Source organism: Pleurodeles waltl, chromosome 2_1, assembly GCF_031143425.1.
Source record: "Pleurodeles waltl isolate 20211129_DDA chromosome 2_1, aPleWal1.hap1.20221129, whole genome shotgun sequence".
Lineage (NCBI taxonomy): Eukaryota > Metazoa > Chordata > Amphibia > Caudata > Salamandridae > Pleurodeles > Pleurodeles waltl.
In genome coordinates this window covers 278473200-278490845 of record NC_090438.1, presented here as the reverse complement: position 1 = coordinate 278490845, position 17646 = coordinate 278473200, and the positions used below count along the sequence as shown (strand labels likewise).

The 17646-nt window shown below is 43.4% G+C and overlaps 1 protein-coding gene across 2 annotated transcripts in view; it reads left to right on the top strand.

Moving 5' to 3' along the window:
• Positions 1 to 17646, top strand: part of MCF2 (MCF.2 cell line derived transforming sequence) — a 795890-nt gene that overhangs the window by 277641 nt on the left and 500603 nt on the right. For both annotated transcript variants that reach the window (XM_069212449.1, XM_069212450.1), the window contains exon 4: positions 455 to 545. In XM_069212449.1, coding sequence (XP_069068550.1) covers positions 455 to 545 — 91 coding nt within the window. The remainder of the gene's footprint in view (positions 1 to 454; positions 546 to 17646) is intronic.

The following is a 17646-nucleotide window of genomic DNA, read 5'->3' as shown; positions in this document are numbered from 1 at the left end:
ACACTTGAAGAATGGAAGGGGGGGGCTGCTGAGGCTTACTAGAGGAGGAGGTACTGAAAAGAGACTTATATTAACATATTTTACGTTTGATTGGTTGCAAGCCTTTTACACTCAGAATACAGTGAGACTTTAGACAAATGTACTTGGATGTTAAGCAGGGTACAGTTAGATAATCCCCAAAAGTGTTTCTTTTTTAATAGTCTTCCATTAACTGTTTACTGTATGCAATTAATTGTGATTGATTAAACAGTCAGTGGGGAGCAGTAAACTGAACATTGGGTTTCTGGTGTAAGGCAATGCACCTGATCCATAAGCACTTGTCTACTCTTCCTAGATTTTCTTACTTGTCCATAATTGTCATGTGATTGTGTACACTCTACAGTATTAGACCTCAAGAGCATGTGAGAATCTTTAGAAATTCTGTTTGAGTTCACTATATTTTATTCTTTTGTAGTCAAAATGAAAGTGATACCAAATTTATCCTTATACTGGACAGAAGACTAGACACCTGGACGTCTGTGCGAATGTCTCTTCAAAAATTAGCGGTAAGTTAAATTCATTTAATGGTGTTAATTGTGTCTGTCGAATCACTGACTTTTACAGACACAGTTAAATGTATCTTAAAATACTTAGTCACTATTTGGGCATAACAATTAGAAGCTCTGTATTGTGGGGATGGGGCTGGGGGACACATAGGAAAATGTGATAATCTAATTATCTTCTTGTTTGCTCAGATGAAACTATCCCATCCTTTATTATTTGTTCTTAACTGACCAAAAACAGATGCTGTATCTCAAGCATGAGAAAACCAAATGAACCAATTTATTTTTTTATTTTTTACAAAGTCTTTATGCAGCCATGGTGGAACCAATATCAGAATATGCACGATTCTGATCGGTCTCCCAGCTCTCAATTCAGAATAGGTTGCAGATCTAGCTTATCTTAAGAACTCATTTTATCAATCTCTAGTAAGCCTTCTAAAGTTTTAACACTACCAATAGTATGAAAGAAGGAAACAATAGGAATCCACCAATAGGTGAATAGATAGACACAAATGAGATATGCCCCAGACTGTTTTTAGAGTGCACAAGGTATTTTGTATCCTTTAAGTGTTAACTTCATGTTGAGGTAAAAAAAGAAAGCAAAATAAAATGTTAACTGTTTGTTATTAATTGACTTTATTACCAGACTTTGCCTTACAATTCCTTCTAATGAACCAAAGTAGATTATATATGGGATAAACTACCCCTTGCTCTACATTAGTAGGATATTGCAAGGCACTGAGGAGTTTTGTCACCATGTAGAGGGATGAGGCCGAAGGCTGGCTTCCTTTATAAGGTCCTGGACCTCTGCGGTGACTTGCAGTATCATTGTAATGTATATTAGGTTGGGCGTTAATCCTTAAAATATATTGTCACTCTATCACTCTTCCTTCAAACCACTTAAGTCCTTGGTGTGTTTCTTTTTCATATGAAGAAGATGGGATGTTTGGAGACATAAAGAACAGAAGTAGAGCCTGTAATGCAAAATTAAAAACACCACAAAAGCAGTTAGATACTTTGTGCAAAAATATTGGAATCACTTTATTACAAGTAAGAATTTTAAAACGTTGTGACCCAGGATGTCTAGAAACATGCAGAGAGATTCTATAATTCCTTTGATTTCCTAACTCATACACAAAATAAACATTTTGCCATAAATATCTATTTTCTGTTGATCACTGTTCGTATAGAAGAAACAGCAAAGAAGCGAGACAGGTCAGGTTTTGCCATTGTTCTTTGAAGTGCAGTTTTAATTATGTCATTTGTCCTGTCTTTCCATGTATCTGCTGGCTCTGGCAGCATGCATTATGATATCAGAACCCAACTGTAATAAGCTATTACAGTTTATTAGCTACATTTGACAAGATACATCAAAGGTTGCATATTTTAAGGAAATTGTACAGGGATTTCAGACTGCCAAGTTTTATTTCATACATATCGACATTTATTAGTAAAATTGTGTGGTTCCAAAATGCAGTTTTCAATGCTGTATTCGAGCTCTTGTTTTTCAGTTGTATTTACACATTTTATGTGTGTAATTAATGTCACAGTTAGTAAGGTGTCAGAGTTTATCCATATTTTCCCAGTCATTATTTGTCCCACTGCTGTGGTCATTCACAATATAGTACGCATAAATGTCAGTGAATCGATGTACTGCAAATATATTCCAAACCGCTATAATAGAATTGAATCATATCTTCTTCTCATATACTAGACACTAATTATGTAATTTGTCACTAAAATAGTATTATGCTGAAATTTCAAAAGGACATGTGAGTGTATGCTTTATTCATAACACCTGGAACACCTGAGTCCGTCTTAGACAGTTCATACATTGAGTGCAGGAAAAATATCTTCTAAATAGAAGTGATAGCTGTTATACACATTTGTTCACCAATGTCTATTATCCCACTGGCACAATGTTCTACCAACTCCCAGGGTCCAACCATCCTTCCCAAACTATAACTGTAGTTTTTGATTTAACTGTGGTATTGTATGGTGATTATATTCAGAGCTAGAAATAACTTTTTCAACGTAATGATTTGTAAAATGTTTACTTTTATTTATATTCAGGCGTTGAAGTGTTGCTTTCAGCTTTGATATAACAAAATTGAGAAATCTTGAGTTTTGGTTTATAAATGTTCAAACGATGTTACCATCCTTTATATGATGTATTGTATTAGGCATTGTTTATTCGTATGAGGCTTGCAGCAGTGGAAAATTCATATTGCCCTCAAGTGAAACATATGAATAGAACTTTGTATATTTTAGACACTTTTGAATGTCATGCTAAAAATATGCTAGGTCCTGTAAAATCTTCAATTTAATTTCTTTAAACAATGTAGAACTATTACACTTGAAAAGCCTTTGGTGAATTTGAACGTCTAAGCGCTAACACACATAGGGGGTCATTCTAACTCTGGCGGGCAGCGGAGGCCGCCCGCCAGAGTTCCCCCTCCAGAACACCACTCCGCGGTCCGAAGACCGCCGCGGTGATTCTGTGTTTCACGCTGGGCTGGACCCACGACACCCCATACCGCCATCCTGTTCCTGGCGGCCGAACCGCCAGGAACAGGATGGCGGTATGGGGTGTCGGAATCCCCATGGCGGCGCAGCAAGCTGCGCCGCCATGGAGGATTCCTAAGGGCAGCGGAAAACCGGCGGTAGACCAGCGGTTTTCCCTTTCTGACCGCGGCCAAACCGCCGCGGTCAGAATGCCCTTGAGAGCACCGCCAGCCTGTTGGCAGTGCTCTCGCGGTCGTTGACCCTGGCGGTCAAAGACCGCCAGGGTCAGAATGACCCCCATAATGTTTTCTTGATAACTTTATTGTGGTGATAATAAAAACTGTATTGCATGTAGCTGGGCAGATCAATATTAGTGTTTTAAAATGTGCTGCCTGACCCAGTATTTATTAATATCCCAGTGTAGCTTGTTACTATTTTACCAAATAAACCTATCAACTCTAGTTGCTAACTTTGCAACAAAAGAAGTATGGAATAAAAAAAGAGCACTAGAGCTAGAATAATTGTGAATTATGTTCATCTTAAAATAATTTATTCTACCAATACTTAACACTGGTAAATCATGATTTAAATCCAACATTTTTTAATCTCAGCCTATTTGTTAATTGAATTCCTTAGATCTGCACTCTCAATATTGTTGGAAATGTAAATGCCAAGGTTTCTGCCATTGCTCTGTGACTTTCATGATAGTTGATAGTTGAGTTAAAACTGTGTCCTTCACATTTGATACAATCAGATTTGACCTCATTAATTTTGGACCCTAACATTTTCCCAAACCTTTTGACAGTATTCATAATTCATTTGACCACTGCATTATCAGATATCACAATAAAAATATAATCAGTGAAATGTGCTCCTTTGCAGGGTCACCCTGGAATTCTTTGCTGAATCCTATTGTTACTTGATATAAGCTCTATGCACTTTACCCTCACTAACCTGTGGTAGAGTGCTCCCCCTTTCAATATGTTAAGAGTGGAATACACCTGGCTGGTTTATTAATTTTCTGTGTGTCACCTAGTGTATGGTACCAAGTGTACCAAGGGCTTGTAAAGTAAAAGCTGCCAGTGCCCTGCAGCACTCCTTGTGCTATTCACTACAGTGACACTCTAAACCATGTCTCAAGGCCATTGCAGCCTGGCTGTGTAGTTTTAAACTGCAAATCTGGCCTGTCAAAATAACCCCTTTTTGGCAGGCCTAAAACTACCTTTTTAATATTAGTATGTCACACCTACGTAGGCAGGGTGCATTGTAATTTAAAGGAAGGGCATGTAAAAGCATAATGTTAAACATGTCCATACATTGAAAAGGCCCTAACAGCTATTTTCACTGTAGAAGCATTGGCAGTTACATGATAAAAAATCAGGATACAATATTAAGTTTAATAAATGCTGTGTCCATCTAGCTATAAATTTCATTTTTGCCCTTTTTGGAACATTTATTACAAGCCCAATTCACTGGTGAAATCGGGTTTGTAATAAATATTTTGCAAAGGGACCTTTTATAAAGTTACCTTTGTCCATCCCGAAGTCCTTGGAACTAAATCTGCAATTTGATCTCCCATGTTTGCCTGCCAGCATTAGCCAATTAGCATTAGAACAGGAGTGAATGAGGTATAACCTTGCTCCCAAGAGAAAGCAATAGGTGACCTGATTCAGCAGAGATAACTAATCTAAACCTGACAGAATACGCAGGGTGGGGCTGTGAGCATCTTTTTTTTACATGAAAGTGTTGAATTCTGCTTGACTATCACATTTTGCTTGACAGTTCTCCTTGTCCCTTTTATATGACACTTGAGATGTCCATCAAAGAGGTCTCACCTGTCACGGGCAAATTTTAGGTCTCTTTTAGGCAGGGTCCTTGTTTTGTTCCCCCTTTGCCAGATAGGCTGCAATCATGAAGGGCCTCTTTTTAACATTACAGTGGTAAATCCTGTTTGACTATAACGTTTGCTGCACACTTCAAAGGTTCCAAATAGGATGCCAACACGATGTGTGTGTATCCACTGTCTGGTTGCTGAATCCTCAGCTTTTGTTCTACTAGACTTCTGTTTGTGAGGTTGTTGTGGGTACAGGACCTGCCTCAAGTTTAGTGTTATATGTTGGAGGACACTGTGGTTACCAAAGCTTACTCCCCTCACACTCACAGCCCTCAGAACCGAAGTTTAGTGTGGCCAAAGACTTCAGCCAGCTTGAAAATGCCTAAAGTGACTAGGGTTAGCCCAGGAAACCTTTTACAGAGTGGTTATGGTGGCACTAGGGGTAGGGGTTATTCCTGTCCATTAGTATATGCCAGGCATAAATGTGGAATCTCCATGCACCCACTGCAGAACACATTGTAGATTATGGAAGAACAGAAGAGGACTGGAGCTTCTGCCTGTGACCTGAGAAGAGCCTTGAAGACTGGAGCTGCTCTCCCTCTTGTTCTCAGGGCGAAGACGTGGACTCCAAGAGTCATAAGACTGACTTCCTGTTCAAGCTCCAAGAAACCTTTTCTTGGTACTGCCCATGTGACCAGTGACAGTTGGACCTGGACTGGACACTCCTGTTGTCTTCTAACTGCACCCCCCTCCCCCTGTGATTCTCTAAGTGCCTACCCTGAGGCTCTGGGGAAACTTTTACAGAAGTGTACTCCTTTTGTGGACTCAGACCCAAATATCATTAAAAATATATATTTTTCCTTGGACGAACCTGGCTGGTGTATCTGATCAGTGCTTCATTGCGGTCAGTGTTAAATTGTGTTTTGTCCCTTTTCTTCCACTGTCATTAATTATCATTGCCTATTAAAAGCAATTCCTACCTAAAACATTTAAAAGATTATGTCTGGTTCCCCTTATTGACTTTTTGTCATTTTTATACCATTTTGGTTATTAAAATGCACTCTTTTTTTCTAATTAATTCTGGGATTTGTATTATTTTTAATTTTGACTTCATTACTATTCTAGTACTGCATAAATACTTTACACATTGCCTCTAACTTACGCCTGTCTGCACTGTGCCATAGCTTCTTGGGAGTTGAGCTTAGGTTAATTTGGTTACTCTAAGGGTTCACCCTGGCAAGGATTGTGGTTACTACCTGAGGTAGATACCTACCCCCTCAACTCTTACAATCAGCATACAATTTGACTTTCTGAAGGGATGTTTCTAATTTATATCTTGGAATCTGCTTGATATTTCTTAATGATGCTGAGAGTGTGGCCTTTTTACAAGTCCTCCTGTAATCATAGCCTGATTCTTTTCCTGATTTGCCTTAACTCAAATACAGGCCTGTACCAACTTTCCATCTTGAGAGGTGAAAAACAGGCAGACTGTAGCCCACACATCTCCCAAAACTTACCTAGAGATAATGCGTACTATGCAACTAATTCTGAGAGGAATATATTTGTTTTAATATGTTATTGGAATCCTTTTCTACAATTGATGCATACACAAAATCCATACTACTATTTAAAAATGTATTTATTGTTATGTTAAAGTCCTGTTCTACTAAAACAATATATGAAAGTGCATAATTTGTGATCCATGCATTTTGGTTACCAGGCACAAAGCTTTAGAATGGGGTCTGCGGGTTCGAGGGGAGGATCAGTCTGTGATTTCCGAACCATCTACGCTGTGTACACAACTGAAAAAATGATGTACTAACCTGGGGTTGTGGGGCTGAATGACGGACATTGGAAGGGGACCTTTGGTAATGGTGTTGAAGGCAGGGGCAGCCATATTTTGAAATTCAACAAACCTTCTTGACCTCCTTCAAATCCAAGCAAATATTTTGTGTTGTATTGGAAGAGCATTCCAAATAGCTGGCAGAAGATTGGCGACTTGGGCAAATGGTATAGAAATTGTCGTCTGTAGGATAGAGTGTTGCATTGCTGTTTCTTTTAGTGGCAGGGAATAGAGGCACTACAGGTACCACTCATCCTTGCAGCAGGAGCCGTGGAATTCCATCTGTCCACTTGCGTCACCTGTAGTGTGTTCGAAGCCCTTTAACAATGTCACTTGGTCCCGGGGTGATGGAGCTGCTTCTTTTGGTGGCAGGGGTTCGAGACACTACAAGTACCACTAATCATTTAAGCAGGAGCCGCACACTTCCACCTGCCCACTTCCCTCACCTGTAGCACGTTGGGAGCACTTAAAATAATGTTGCTCGTGGTCCTGCAGTGCGGAACGTGCCCAGTCTCGGGCCTGGGCCAAGACCCGGCCCGTCTGGGCAAGTTAATACCCAGCATAGGCGGACTGGGCCACCCCTGTGGTTTTAACTTCTGAAGAGTGAGGGATGAGCATTATACTGATTCGGGGGATTTTGTAGGGGTAAAGATATAGGTAAGCGAAAGCTTCCTGAAGAAGGAAGTAAAGAGAAGGATGCTGCTCACAAAATTCCTAATGGAAATAGATTGGACTCCTACTTGGCTCAAGTGATGTGGGCAATTACTAAGGAAATTGACCTTGTTGAGAGACATCTAGCATTTGATGAGGGGGGAAGCCCCCTTGCTATCAAGTCCATCCAGCCTAGTGCTGTAAGGGGAGGTGATAGCCATGGTTTAGCTAAATCATCAGATCCCCAACTGCCAAGTAATGGGGCCCGTGGAAGGAAAGTGGTATAGATGCTGTTAACGGAAGTGAGTGTGATCCTGCAGCAAAAATAGTGTAAAAATAAATGACTTGTAGAAGGGAGGCCCTCTACCCATAATACAAGAAAGCAGTAGTTAACGGGGCCGACCAATCAGTCTAGGACTGTGGCTCCAACAAACTGGGAGGACATTTTGGAAAAATGTAAACCTGTATTAGCCCACTGTGTTGAGTGTTGCACCCTTGGTGAACAAGCTTCAAAGATTGGAGACTGCAGTTATAACTGTGATAAAGAGGATGGACACAGTAACTAGGCTTCCACGTGATAATGAGGCACAAGTGTCATCCTGACACCTGGTAATGTGTTTGTGGGGCAAAACCCCCTTCCAGACTCTGCTCAATCATCCTTAAGCCTGATTTTAAATGTTACCAGTGGAAAGGAGGATCACTGTTCAGACCGTAGTAGGGAAACATCAATAATGAGGGTGGAAGGGCGGGATCTAGAAAAAAACAGGGGAGTTAGGGGCAGAAAAAGGGAAACTGCGAAGGTAGGCAATAATGCACTCACCTTGAATTTACCGCCGGCTTGCACTCCTTATGTAACCATAATGATTGGGGTCCCAGAATTACCTACTGATATAATAGAGACCACCTACAATCTACAAAATAAAGTTTGAAATTTGTTAGGGAAAAATACCAGTTTCAACCCAAGGGAATATAGTAACATATTATTTTGTAATTGTATTGTATTGTATTATAATAGTATTTATATAGCGCTTACTACCCCTGATGAGGCATTGAAGCGCTTTTCGGCGAGTAGCACGCTACTCCGGAACCCAACAAGAATTAGGGGGTCATTCTGACCCCGGTGGGCGGCGGTTGCCGCCGCCTGGAGGGAACCGCCATTTGGTCGCCCCGCGGTCAAAAGACCGGTGCGGCCATTCCAACTTTCCTGCTGGGCCGGCGGGCGCTACCTAAGGTAGCCGGCCGGCCCAGCGGGAAAGGGGCCTGCAACACTGAAGCCGGCTCCGAATGGAGCCGGCGGTGTTGCAGGTGTGCGACGGGTGCAGTTGCACCCGTCGCACTTTTCACTGTCTGCTAGGCAGACAGTGAAAAGCATGCTGGGGCCCTGTTAGGGGGCCCCTGCACTGCCCATGCCATTGGCATGGGCAGTGCAGGGGCCCCCAGGGGCCCCAAGACACCCGTTCCCAGCATCCTGTTCCTGGCAGTAAAAACCGCCAGAAACAGGCTGGCGGGAAGGGGGTCAGAATCCCCATGGCGGCGCTGCTTGCAGCGCTGCCATGGCGGATTCGCCCAGCCGGGGGAAATCCGGCGGGAAACCGACGGACCCGGTTTTCTGACCGCGGCTTTACCGCCGCGGTCAGAATGGGCAAGGAAGCACCGCCAGCCTGTTGGCGGTGCTTCCGTCACCCGCGGCCCTGGCGGTCATAGACCGCCATGGTCGGAATGAGGGCCTTAGTGATGGATTAGTACCGGGAAATATGAGTACAGTTTTAGTATTATTATGAGTTAATTTGAGCCGTGGATATGAGAGTTTGTTAGTTAGATTGACAAGAAAGAGTAATGGAGGGGTGGAGGAGGAAAGAAATACAGAAGTGTTAATTGGGAGTACATCCCTCATTTACTCATCCCAGGGGCTTGGGATGAGTAAAGGAGGATGGAAGATTCTGTGGAAGGGTTAGGGAGATCATAGTAGCAGGGTGAGATAAATGAGGGCAAATTTGGTAGGGTTGTTTGGGAGGTCATGGTAGTAGCGTGAGGTTTTGTGAGTTAGATGTGGAAGCGGAGGGAAGAGCTTAGGCAGAGTTATTTAGGAGCTGAAAGTAGTAGAATGGATTTGGGATGAGTCAGAGTGGGGATGGAGGATAGATTGATAGAGACATGACATACGATGGTGGGTAGATAAATGTGATAAGATGAGAGCAGGGATTCATAGATATCTAGTAAAACAACCTCCCAGGAGCCATGCAATGACCCACAAACATGCCAAGCACAGAAACATATATATATATATATATATATATATATATATATATATATATATATACACCCACACACATACACACATGAATACATACACACACATATACACACATATATGTACTACACACAATACATAATTAGAACCATGGGTAAATATACTTAGTCAATTTTATTGTTATGACATAGTAGCGATACATATTTTCTAAAGAACTATACATAACTTGAAATAAACACATAATCAGAAAAAATATTTATCAACATAGGCATATGCAGTCCATAGTTGTATGAATATGGTGGTTATGAAGGAAAGAGACAACTCTTGTGTAGTTTTCTGAAGACAAGAAAGTTATCTGTGGCTCTTAAAGTTGGGGGTAATGAATTCCATAGTTTGGCTGCTGAACTGAGAAGGATGTACCACCTATAGTCTTTTTCTTATATGGTGGTGTTCTAAGGCAGGGTGCCAATCTCGAGTGGAGGTTTCTTTGTTGGATGTATTTGGTTATTTTGTTTCTGATAAAAAAGCGGTCCTGTTCCATGTATAGCTTTGTGGGTGATACAAAACAGCTTGAAAGTGCATCTTCTGGCAACAGGTAACCAGTGTAGTGCTCTCAAGGCAGGGGAGATGTGGGCTTGTGGCTTTACATGCAATAGTAGCCTGGCTGCGGAGTTATGGATACGTTGTAGTTTTTTCATAATAGATATAGATGATCCATGGTAGAGGCCATTGGCATAATCCAGTTTGGATAGTGCAAGCGAAATAGTAGCTTGCACCTTGTGTGGAAATCGGAGGTGGAGGAAGATGCGTAGTAGAGTCTTCAAGGCTGATGAAGCTTGTTCGTGCTAATTTGTCCACTTGGGCATTCATAGTTAACTTGGATCCATGGTGATTCCAAGGTTTTTAACTTCCTTGGATAATTGAGGAGGTGGTCCGAGATCGTCAGGCCAGACGCACAGAGGGTCATAACTTTTCCAGTCACCACATATGAGTATTTCTGTTTTGGAGGTATTTAGTTTGAGATGGCTCCAGGTGATCCACTGATCAACGGCTCTCAAGCAACTGAAGAATTCTGAGCAATGTTTTTGGGGCATTCTAATTTAACTAGTATTTGTGTGTCATCTGCATAGTTGAAGCATGTGGGATGAAAATCATTGATCTGTTCTGGTAATGATATCATGTAGATGTTGAAAAGCAAAGGTGAGATGATTGATCCTTGGGGGACCCCTGCTTTTGTGAGGTAGGGTTTGGATGGGAAGCGGGGTGAGTAGATGATCTTAGATCTTTTTCGAAGATAAGAAGTAATCCAGTCGAGAGCAGTCCCTTGTATGCCAGCTTCGTGGAGTCTGTGAATTAGGGTGTCATGGTCGACCGTATCAAAGGCAGCCGAGAGGTCCAAGAGAAGTAGTGCAGCAACTCCATTGCGGTCAACTGTGTTTTTAAGATCATCCCAGATTGCTATGAGTGCCGATTCAGTGCCTCTTCCTGGGCGGAATCCAGTTTGGAGGTCTAAAAGTATAGAATTGCCTTCAATTAATTTTGACATCTGTGTGAATGCAGCTCTTTCTATCAATTTGCCCCAGAAATGTCCATTTGTGATTGGTCTGTAGTTGTAGGGGTCTTGCGGGTCTAGGTTTGTTTTCTTTAATAACAGTCGTATGTATGCCTTTTTCAGGTCTACAGGAAAAGTTCCTGTAGTTAAAGAGTTGTTGATGATTCTTCTTACAGGTGTGGCAGCAGAAGTAGATAGAAGAATGTTCTTGAAGATTTGTGGTGGACAAGGGTCCGAAGGGCAACCAGAAGGCCTGCTTGCTTTGACCAAATCGATCAATTCACCTTGGGATATTTGTTGGAAGGCCTGTAGAGGCTGGGTTGGTTTATTCTTAGAGGATATTTACGGGAAAAGGGTTGGTGCTGATGGTTTTCTTCTGTTTTAAATAGGAGTCCAATGTGTCTGTCTTGGTTGTGTAGTGAGTTGCCAATTTGTTTGTGAAATCTTGAGTAGTGGGATGACTTCCTTCCATGCATGTAGGTTTTCGAAATTAATTGAGAATTTTATAAAATTTCTTGGTTGTAGATTTAGCATTTTGAATTCTGTCTGAGTAGTACCTTTTTAAAGATTTTTTGATTGATGATTTATATATTCTGTTTGTGTAGCTGCAGTTTGTCTTGACTATTGTTTGTTTTGAGCCAGGTCCGCTGCAACTTTCTGATTTGTTGCTTTATCTTTTTAAGTTCTGTGTTTCTCCAAGGTGTTGGTTTTCTTTTGTCGTGTTTAGTTTTTCTGAGTGGTATTGGGGTATCAAAAGCTTCCTGAAGCCAATCATAAAGTTTTGGCACAGAATTAATTGTATCTATATCTGTGTTGGCTGTTAGTTGTGTTTCTAAGTCATCAAAATTGAGTTTGCTCCATGGCCTATAGGTGCATGTATGAAGTAGTTGTGGGGTGTGTTGATTTGTGGAGTTTTATGTCGGAAAGTTATCAAATGGTGATCTGACCAAGTGATTGGCGTGATGCTTTGAACGTAACTAGTTCAGGCTTAGCAAAAATGACATCTAAGATGTGTCCTGCGATGTGTGTGGGATTGTGTACAATCTGATGTAGGTTCAATGCATGTGTAGTTTGCAAAGTCATGGACTGTGGTGGTTGTTAGGAAGGTTGGCTTGGTGAGCTCAGCTAGCAAACATTCGAGGGGGGATTGTGTGGTGATTAACTGCAGATACCCTACAATGGCAAGGCAACTGCTCCAAAGTTTTAATGCACAACAATCTTTGGAAGAGACTATCAACCTTGTCCTGTTCATTTTTTTTTTATAGACATCTGCGAACCTGACACAGGGGAAGTTCCACCTTCCCAACTAGACCCCTTGAACAGCCGACTATCCCTAACCATAATAGATTTCTCCCACAGTCCAGTTTGGAGGTCAATGACTGATTCTTTGAACCCCTCGAGCCTCCTCCCTGGTTTATGAGAAGATTAGCCCTTGTTGGCGTACTCATCCCTAAATAGGGTGAGAACCATTCATTGTACTGCCCTAAGAGTCATTAGTTGGAACATATTGGGCATGAGGAGCAATATTTTGGACCCTGAATGTCTTGCCCTAATTACCCAGTTTGATGTTATAATGTTGCAGGAAACCTGGGCACTGGTAATGAGCTCTGTGGACGAGTTTGAATGTTTTTGTGTACCTGCCAAGGTTGTCACAGGGCAGAGAGCTCAGGGGGGGGGATTAGTTATTATGGTACGGTATCCAAGCTATTTAAAGTCACAGCTATACCTGTGAAAATATGCAAATCATGGATTAGCCAATTACATACACATTTTGTATAGGAGAACTTACACTTTAGCACTAGTTAGCAGTGGTAAAGTGCCCAGAGTAACAAAAACAGCAAAAACCAGCACACATCAACAAACTGGGACTAGAGGCAAAATGTTAAGGGAGACTATGCCAAGGATGAAAAGTCTAACAGGGTGTATGTTGATGATCATGTAAAGCTAGCCCCATTGCTTCTGTGGATTCCAGTTTGGACTGGGAAACATACACTTTTCAATAGGGAAGTAATTCTTGACTGTTTCGATTGTGACCATGGGCATAAAATTCCATGGTTGATGTATATAAAAAATCTAGCTGCCTCTCCAGATCCATTTTCTGCTTCTTACCTCAGACCTGAAAATGCTGGGATCATGGTTAAAGAGATATGTTTTAGGCAGGCTGAGGAGAGGAGGGAAGCCAAGACCCTAGGGAAGCCTATTTGGAGAGTTCGAAAGATCATTCAAACCTGTACAGGCCTTGAGCCTTATCGCTCCCTGGTTAGAAGCCCATGGGAAAGATCTTTAGTCTCAACATTTTGGTAGAGTACAAAATGTTATAGATTTTGTATCCCACCCAGACAGTATGCTCCCAATTTCATAATAAATGTCATAATAAACTGCCCTTATGATTATAGTATGTCACTGAATTTTTTTAAAATGTGCCTTATATTTGAATACCGCCCTAAGGCGATCATTCTGACCGCGGCGGGCGGCGGTCGACGCCCGCCATGCGGTTACCGCGAATGACCGCTCTGCGGTCAGGAGACCGCGGCGGCCATTCTGGCTTTCCCGCTGGGCCGGCGGGCGACCGCCAAAAGCCCGCCCGCCGGCCCAGCGGGAAAGCCCCTGCAACAAGGATGCCGGCTCCGAATGGAGCCGGCGGAGTTGCAGGGGTGCGACGGGTGCAGTGGCACCCGTCGCGATTTTCACTGTCTGCTAAGCAGACAGTGAAAATCTTTGTGGGGCCCTGTTAGGGGGCCCCTGCACTGCCCATGCCAGTGGCCCCACGACACCCATTCCCGCCATCCTGTTCCTGGCGGTAAGAACAGCCAGAAACAGGGTGGCGGGAAGGGTGTCGGAATCCCCATGCACGGATTCCCTGGGGTTTCCCGCCGGTTCCCCTTTTCTGACCGCGGCTTTACCGCCGCGGTCAGAATAGCCCAGGAAGCACCGCCAGCCTGTTGGCGGTGCTTCCGCGGTCCCCGGCCCTGGCGGTCATGGACCGCCAGGGTCGGAATGACCCCCTAAATGTTTGATACAAAATTCTTAATTTGGGAATATAGGGATACACAGTAGCAAGAACTAGGTTATATATTTGAATACTGCAGTGGATGTTTGATGCAAGTTTTTCTGGAACTAGAGTGGTGAGAACTGAGCCCAACACGCACCCTTCTATATTTAAATCATGGGTTTAACTGTTTTTACTTCAATATGCTTTTTTAAACAGATTTTCTTTTCTTTTGAGCATCCCATTGCAATACACATTTTCATTGATATTCCTCATATTGTTTACAGTAATAGCATTCTCATTTTACAAAGTAGAAGTCTCTTTATTGGGTTCTGCAATAGGTCAATTGCAGCATTGTTAGTAAGTCCTGCAGTCATACAGATAACTAACAATTCAATGAGCATTGAAGTATTGCATATCGGGCATGTATAGGCATTCAGCCAACATTCTCCATACACTCCCCTCCTCCCCCTAGATGTATCTTGCTGTAGGTATACTCTGATGTCATTAATCATTGATGTACATAGCTCAGGAGGCAGTCCCTCGTGGGGAGAACAGCAGGGTCTCTGAATAACTCAGTTTCTATCCACTGAGTGATCCTCGGGATCTCTGAGAGAGTCCCCCAGGGCCTCCCAGGCTCGAGCCTTCTCATTAGACCCCCGCACCTCCCCCCTGGTATCTCTCATCCGCACTTCTGCCTCATAGCTCACCCACTTGTTAAATTACCTTTTCCATGTGCACGTGCGAGGACCACATGGGTTCTTCCAGGTTTGTGCTATCTCTCTCTTACCAAGGACAAAGGCCAGATCTTGAAACCGGCTAGTGATTTTATTTTTAGCTGTGTGTGCGGGAATCAGCTCAGAAGAAAGTACTGCACTGTGCATGGAACCTCCCATTCTAAAATGGTAGTCAGTGTCTCCGTGATTCTCCCCCTGCAGGTGGATAATTCAGGGCCTCCCCAGAACATGTTGCAAAATTCCGCTCCCGTCTCACCACAGCTTGGACATTTGGCATCTGTTACTGGGTAGTACTTATTCACTTTCCCAGATGTAAGATATGCCTTGTGGAGTACATACAGGTTAATAAGCCTAAATCTGGCGTTCTGAGTCATTTTCATTGTATTTTATAAGATGCCTTCCCAGTCTCTGTCCTCTATGACCATACCGATGTCGGCCTCCCTCTGAGCTTTCAGCGCAACTAGGAGAGTCATGATGTCTCCACGTAAACATCTGTAGAGACAGGCAGCCGCCTTACATGTCCCTGATGCCGTCAGGATATATTGGCAACAAGCCGCTACCCTTGGCTCTATTATGCCAGCTTTTCAGTGTTTACGGACTGCTGTAGTAAGGCACCATGCAGCAGAAAGTGGCCCCAGGGTAGGTCATATCTGAGGCGACGTTCCTCAAATGGGAGGAGGATTACGTCCTCAAAGAGGGCTCCCACTGTGGTCGCTCCCGCCAGTTTTCCAAACCATCCCAGGTCCCCTGTGAGGTAGTTCCACCATGAAGCCTATCAATATGTCCAGAGAGTATTGGTGCTGAATACACTATCTGCGGAGGCCACATGCCCAACAGAGCTGTAATACTTGAAACTCAGCTGAGTCATCCACACCAGGGGTTGGAAGCCTTAGCAGAGCACTGGCCATCCTGGTTAGTCCCGGGGCAGGTTCTACCTAATGGAGGTCTACTTGCCATCCATTGCATTAACCATCGTATTTGAGCTACCAAGTAATAGGACTCAAAATCAGGGACTGCCCTTAGTCGTTAGCGCTGTAATGTAGCTTATGCCACTCTCCTCTGGCCCGTGCCCCAAATGAAACTTGTCACTATTTTGTCTACATCATGAAAATAGGAGCTAGGGATCCAGAGGGGAGAGTTGCGAAAACATAGCAGGCGGGGTAGAGCCACCATTTTCAACAAGGCTACTCTGCCTACTACTGAAAACGAAGTGTCTCCCAAAAGGAGATGCTGGACATGTGGGCCCTAATAGCCCCACCCACATTTCCCCCAGTAGGTATGCTGAGTCATGCTATATACGGGCCCCTAAGTATTGAAAGGAGCTGGGTGCCTCTACCAGGGTTCATAAGTCCTCCTGGGGCGTGGCTGGAGGCTCTGCAATCTCCCAACTTTTTCAGCCACAGCTTCTTTGGCCACAAGAAGGGCTGGGTACAGTTCTGGGTAGACCAGAAGGCACTGCTTATAGGTCCTTAGCACTTCTTTGCAAGTTGTCATCTCCCACACCAAGGTCCCTTGGATTACCACCGTCCAGGCACTACACCACTCCCTGAGCACCACCTTGAATGCATTCCATTCTGTTAAGGAGGTTTGTTAGAATTGGGGTCTCTGGTTGGCAGTCAGTTGGCACTCTCGCCAAGCAGGGACCCTCACTCTAGTTAGGGTAGGGAGATACACACCTAGGATAACCCCTGCTCATCCCCTTTGTAGCTTTCCTGGCACAAGCAGCAAGACTTATCTCAGAGGCAATGTGTAAAGTATTTGTACCCATACACACAGTAACACAGTGAAAACACCACAAAAGTACTCCACATCAGTTTTGACAATTAGCCAATATTTATTTAAATCAAACAAGACCAAAACAACAAAAATACAACATACACAAGCAAAGATATAATAAAAAGAGTATTAATCCGTGGAAATCTATGGATGCGTTCTTTTAGCACCAAGTACCTGGTATGTGTAAAAAATAAAGCTGCAAGGGCGACAGTGCATCAGAAAAGCAAGCGATGTGTCGATTCCCTACTTGAAAGTGAGGCCATGCATCGATTCTTTACTCGCAAGGGAGGCTGTACATCGATTCCGGGTGTGCAGCCTCGGGTCCGTGCGTGGAAATTTCCGATTTGCTGAGGATTCTCAGCAGAATTGCATACGTGCTGGCAGATGAAGTCTTTGATGGCCCTGAGACTTCAGAACACGGGGCATGCTCAGTTCAAGCCCTTGGAGGAGCATCACAAGCAGTATACACAGAAAAGTCCAGTCTTTGTCCTCTCTAAGGCAGAAGCAGCAACTGCAGACCAACCCAGCAAAAGCACACACATCAATAGGGTTGTACCCTCCTCCAGCTCTTCAGATCTCCTCCTTGGCAGAGGTGCCTCTTGATCTAGTAGTGTTCTGAATTTGTCTAAGGTTTTGGGTCCACCTCTTATACTGATTTCTGCCTTTGAAGTAGGCAAACTTCAAAATAAAGTCTCTGTTGTTCACAAGATCCTGCCTTGCCCAGGGCTGGCCCTAGACACATTCCAGGGGGTCGGAGACTGCATTGTGTGAGGACAGATAAAGCCCTTTCTGGTGCAGGTGTCAGCTCCCTCCTCCCCACTCTAGCCCAGGGGACTCATCAGGATATGCAGGATATGGAGGATGCACCTTAGCTCCCTTTGTGTCACTGTCTAGAGGTAATTCACAAACAGCCCAACTGTCAGTCGGACCGGGACGTGGATTCCACAGGCAGAGAGAGGCACAGAA